This window comes from Kryptolebias marmoratus, linkage group LG12, assembly GCF_001649575.2.
Source record: "Kryptolebias marmoratus isolate JLee-2015 linkage group LG12, ASM164957v2, whole genome shotgun sequence".
In the NCBI taxonomy this organism is placed as follows: Eukaryota; Metazoa; Chordata; class Actinopteri; order Cyprinodontiformes; family Rivulidae; genus Kryptolebias; species Kryptolebias marmoratus.
This window is the reverse complement of record NC_051441.1, coordinates 11930702-11936138: the sequence shown is the minus strand read 5'-3', so window position 1 is coordinate 11936138 and position 5437 is coordinate 11930702. Positions and strand designations below refer to the sequence as shown.

Genomic DNA, 5437 nt, shown 5'->3' with positions numbered 1-5437 from the left:
TAATCATCAAAATTAAACGAAATAAACATTTGAAATATATGAGTTTGTATGTAATGTATGAATATAATATACAAGTTTCACTTTTTAAATGGAATTACTGAAATCAATCTACTTTTTCATGATATTCTAATTTTATGACCAGCACCTGTATAGCCCATAAAAAGAAGTCATTTAGGTATGCAGTCGGCTCACCCCTATACCATAGTCCCAGGAAAGGCCCTTGGGCTGCATGGGCCCCACACCCAGCCTGTGGCAAACAGCTCCAGGAGTCTCAGCCGGGAAACCTGGAACTCCGTCTGCGATGATCCAAACCTGAGGAGAAAAGACACACCGACGTAAACACCAGCGTTTCAGTGGTTACTGTTATGTAGCTGTCTGAAGTCCTGCTTTTAATGGAGTCATTTAGAGCTTTGATTACGCTGTAAAATCTCATTAAACTGATAAAAAGTTGGGTCCATGAACTACAGAAGACCATCGCAGCCTTCTGCTAGCCTCGTTAGCATTTCAACTTCCTTCATGGAACTGTAGGTTATTAAACATTTACCATAAGTGTCATTAAAGAACTTGTGGTCCATGTGCAAATTCTGCTAAAATGATTACAGTATTTCATAGGTATTTGCTTTTAGGGAGTCATAGTTTAGTCCAATTAGTTTTTTCATCCTATTTATCCAAATATGGTCCTCTCTAGTCAAATAGTAAACATTCCAACCTTCCTTGTTGTAGCAACACTGACCTGGTCCAGCGGTCCCACAGAAACCTTGGTGACGTTGTTGGAGATGAGCTCCCAGGCGGAGCCCTGAGGGTAGCTGGGAGTGAGGCCCTGTCTGTACCACAGGTTACCTGAAAGACATTAATAATCGCATTTAATTAGGATTCTCTCATGTCAGAGGGTGATTAGAGTCCGGTACGACTTACTGTTTTCATCTACAGCAAAGACAGAAGTCCTCCCAACAGAGAGCTGTCTGAGGGTCTGTCTCAGGGGGGAGGGGATGTGGTACCAACATTCTCCTGCAGAGGGAGCAGACAGGAAGTGTTGCTCTGAGCTCTGAGAGCGTGCACGAATCTTTGATCGCTCTTCCTTCAAAACGCTGAAGTTACATCTTCGACTGACCTGCAGGGTTCTGCGGGGACACCGATCCTCTGTAGAAGACGGCGCCGTCCTTGGCGATGGCCCACACCTGATTGGCTCCTCCGATAGAGATGGACTTAAAGGGCTGATCTGTGCCCACATGCAGCCAGGAGCTGCCCTGCGAGAGCAAAAACACCGTAGATTAGTGAGTTTGTAGAGATTATTAGGATCCTATTATTAAAAGTGTATCGAGGCTTAAATGTGGGTATTTTAGCACATTTCTCACCGCTGGGTTTTGAGGAGTGACTCCCAGTCGGCACAAGACGTCCCCCTTGTCACTGAGGGCCCAGACGGGGACCTGGTTGACGTGGCTCTGAGCCAGACCTGGCATTAGAGAGATGTCGCTCAGACGGATCGGTGGCACCATCTTCCACGGACCTCTCACCGTTATCTTACACTTCCTGTGTGAGGAATGCACCGTTAAGGCCGCTGCAGAAACGCAGCAAGTGCCCGCAGAAACGGGAGCTTACCTCGTCCATCTTCTGCGCCGAACAAAGTCCTTCATAGTTTTGTGCCCGTGAAATGTCCTGTGGGATGGGGATGAGTCAGAAAAATGATTCACCTGTTATATTCATTTTATTTGTGATGACATCTTTTGAAATCAGCGTTTCGTACGTGGGGAAGTCCGCGGCATACTGCCAGCCTTCTTTGTCCGTTCCTCCAGGGACGTTGTAATCCACAGCCCACTCTGACACCTGAAACACAAGGTTGACAGCGGAGGTTGGCGGGAAAACGCCGGAGGAGCTCTGTATAAACTGATTCCAGCGGGTTCCTCTTACCCAGGACCACTGAGGGGTGGGTGGGGGCGTGCTGCCCTTGGTGCACTCCTTCAGCCCGCTCTCATCGCTCCACATGGGACGGTCGGTAGGAAGTCCTCTGGAGGAGCGAGTCACAAGAAGTTGCACTTTTTTTTTTCCCCCACAAGAAACAAAGAGCAAGATGACCTTTTACAGGAGTCCTACTTGTCTGTGTATCCAGTCATGGGGTTCCACCTCTGGTTCTCGTACACATGGACGCTCCTGACATCTGTCTGTTGGTGCAGCTGAGCACCATCTGCAGCAGGAAACATCGATACGGACAGATTTTAATGTCAGCAGCTGTGTGCGTTTGGGCGAGGGTTCACATAAACAACAGATGACAAAATCTTGAACATTGCTTCAGCAGTTTCTCTCTAAACACAAGCATCTTACTTCCTGTACAGATGAAGCATACTTTTAGGTATTTTTCAAGATTTTCAGCTTGTTGAACAAAAAAAGGTTATTTTAAAAAGGATGAATTTGATAGTTAAAGTATGCTCTTAAATCTGTAGGTAACGGCCTGCGGGACATGTGTTACCCGGACTGAGCTGTTGCCCAAAGTTCCCACTGTAGACCCAGGCGGTGCCGTCCCACCCGATGCCCCACACCAGCCCCAGACAGTTAGACTCTACGCAGCGCAGGTGCCCCTGGACCTGGCGCCAGAACCTGCAGCACCATACGGCGGAAGCGCCCAGCGTTAGCCACGGTATTGTTAGCACACAGAGAGAGAGGCAGAGAGTGCTACATGTTAGCATGTTAGCGACACGTTGACTGCTGTGTCACACAACAATGTGAACAAAACAAAGATGTGAAAAAGGTCAAGACTGCACGAGAGTGAGAGTTTTTAAAGCAGTGCAAAGCAGATGGACAGAACCAAGTCCTTGATGTCAGTCTCACATGAGGTCACAGGCCGTGGTGTGCGCGGGAGTCTCCAGAGACAAGGACGGCTCGTGGACCATAATGTCTCCCTTTGAGGTGGTGGACCACAGGGCCTGTCTGGACGGGGCGCCGGTGATCCCTCGACGCTCACAGCAGCAATCAGACAACAGGCTCAGCTGGAGACAGAAACAAAGAAAAAAATATGATCAGGTTCAGCTTAAACACGACTTGTTGCTTGACTCACTCAGAATGAGACAGAACCCTTACCCAGTCGGTTATGTCCTTCTCGGTTTGTGCTGCTAAAAGCAGAGGCCACCTCTGCTTGGTCCTTTCGGCTGTGTACACAGCAAACGCGTAGTGGCAGTCCTGCAGAACTGGAACCAGCACTGTCACTTCGCTTATACACACGTGAAGGTACTGCGACAAGAGGTTGAAGAGAGAATGCACAGTCACTTTTTATGCATGCATTCCAGCCATCTAATCCAACAGGCTTTGACTTGCCAAACCAACCTTCTTCTCATCGTACTGCGTGTAATAGACAAAGAAAATGCTGTCCTTCCTTCCATCCGACTTGGTAGACTGCTCGAGAGCAACGCCCACATCCACCCAGCGCTGTGGCTTCCAGTCTCTCCACCAACGTAACGTACCCTTACGCACCCACACCGACTGGATGAGACCGCGCAAACACAAGGACAACGTCACAAAGGAGGGCGTATCGAACATCTTCAACCAGAAAAAAGAACGAGCGGCCTTACGTTGCTTCTCTCCAGCGGCTTCTTGCTGATCTCCTCTCTGCGCTCCTGCTGTTGAGGCTGCTCGCTCCAGGCGGCCGACTGAACCGGAGTCAGTGACAAGGAGCTGGTGAGAGGACCTGACAGACCAGCAGGTCAGAAAGATCAAGTCAATGTGGAACATCCTTACAGAGGCAAGAAGTCCAAGACAGTAGAAAAACACGAACAACACGTCGTTCAGCTCTCAGCATTCACGCGGAATTTTTACAGAAAATGCAACAAAAAATATTTATTCTTTAAATTTCAGAGCCTGGAAAAGAGGCAAGATGCTCCATACAGTTCAGACGTAGTATCTTTTTGGAGGGTACAAGCTTAGACTTTGTAACATTGCAGATATTTTATTTGCATGAAAAATTAAACTACCTAAGCACACTCTGAGTTGGTCTAAATTTGTATCATTTTCTTTGAGCTCTTTAAACAATCATTTCATCTGCTGACTTTACTACACTAATAATGTTCTCCAAGCCTCTGAGTACCGTAGCCAAAAGCTCCACAGCCTGGTTGTTTCTGTACCTGTAGGGCTGAGCCAGCTGATCTGTGAACTCGCGTCCACGTCACAACCTCCGCCGGAGATCCAGGTCCACACCGGCGCGTCGTCCTCCCCGATGCGCTGCGACCTCTCCAGGGTCCCCAGGCCTTCGCCCGACGCACGCACCGTCGCCTGCGCGCTCCGCGCCGCCTCTGCCCCCTCCAGGTCCACGTTCATCCAGGGGACGTCGTGTCCCGCCGCCGGAGGGGTTGGAAGGACCGCAGCTGGCGGTTGCTCCTCGCCGTCTTCGTGTGGCGTCTCTGTGATGGACGCTTGTGGTGTGAGGGTCCGGTCGCGGTCAGAGACCAGGCTGTTGATGAAGCTGTCGCTGGCAGGGATGAAGGGTTTGGGGGCATCTTGCTGGGGGGCTGACGGAGTCTCTTTTAGCTCCTGTGGTGGTGCAGATGTGTCAGCTGCCCCTAAGGGGATGATAGAGGGGGCTTGAGCCTCCAGGACTGGGGTGTCAGTGTGCTGTGGGTCAGTAGGACCCAAATCTGACTCGGAGTCAGTGCAGCTCAGTGCAGGACCTTGAGAGTCCTCAGTCGGCTGGTTGCTGAACTCACCATCACCCCTTTTGAAAAACAACACACACAAAGAAGATGATTAAGGATTAAAAGTCAGGCTGTAAATTTGTGCAGCAGTTGATTCAGTTTAACTCTCCACACAGACCTGGGTGGAATTCCGTCTTTAATGCTGCCCCACTGGGCCAAAACAGGAATCCAGCCACTTCCACTTGGTTCAGACGGGGTCACCCCCATTCTAAAATACAAGCCCCGGTCTTCTCCGACGGCCCACACCTAACAGAGGGACACAGAGGGAGAGGAAGTGAGGCTGCAGCTTTGAATCAGAGTTGTATCATTTCATCTGATGAGCTGTTTAATCAAACGCTTTCAGGAAGAAAGTCACAGGCAGAATTAAAAACTAATAAAAGAAAATTATTGTTCATTCTTTAAAGACCAATCAGAGGCACAAACAGGACAGAGGCAGCTGTTACTTTATAAGGCCATATACTGTAACCCCCGGCTGCCGCCGCCTCACGTAAGCCATACCCATAACTGCAACCCTGAAATATGAAATACGGGGATATGACGGGATTCAATGACGGCGGCTTGGCCAGCTTCTAATTAGGGAGTCTCCCATATGTCAGGCCAGAGGGAATACAGTCTGGGGATATATAAGGCCGGGGCCGAGACGCCACTGCTGGGTTATTGGCTTGAGCGGCTGGCTTTACTCGTGTTACAGGGCTGCCGCGGGGCACGACTAGAGGCTGGAGGTAGAAGGGCTGAGGGGGCTGTGGGGGGAGTGGGGGGGG

At 49.9% G+C, this 5437-nt stretch overlaps 1 protein-coding gene across 1 annotated transcript in view; it reads right to left on the bottom strand.

The window, feature by feature from the left end:
- The window catches only part of tecpr1b (tectonin beta-propeller repeat containing 1b), a 13027-nt gene that overhangs the window by 2353 nt on the left and 5237 nt on the right, over window positions 1–5437 (bottom strand). Inside the window, exons 10-25 of the mRNA XM_017421993.3 lie at window positions 4795–4922; window positions 4110–4696; window positions 3561–3676; window positions 3316–3471; window positions 3073–3222; window positions 2824–2981; window positions 2465–2592; window positions 2092–2182; window positions 1909–2005; window positions 1745–1824; window positions 1600–1656; window positions 1356–1530; window positions 1112–1247; window positions 916–1008; window positions 734–840; window positions 193–312 (exon numbers count right to left, since the gene is read on the bottom strand). Coding sequence (XP_017277482.1) covers window positions 193–312; window positions 734–840; window positions 916–1008; window positions 1112–1247; window positions 1356–1530; window positions 1600–1656; window positions 1745–1824; window positions 1909–2005; window positions 2092–2182; window positions 2465–2592; window positions 2824–2981; window positions 3073–3222; window positions 3316–3471; window positions 3561–3676; window positions 4110–4696; window positions 4795–4922 — 2379 coding nt within the window. The remainder of the gene's footprint in view (window positions 1–192; window positions 313–733; window positions 841–915; window positions 1009–1111; window positions 1248–1355; window positions 1531–1599; window positions 1657–1744; window positions 1825–1908; window positions 2006–2091; window positions 2183–2464; window positions 2593–2823; window positions 2982–3072; window positions 3223–3315; window positions 3472–3560; window positions 3677–4109; window positions 4697–4794; window positions 4923–5437) is intronic.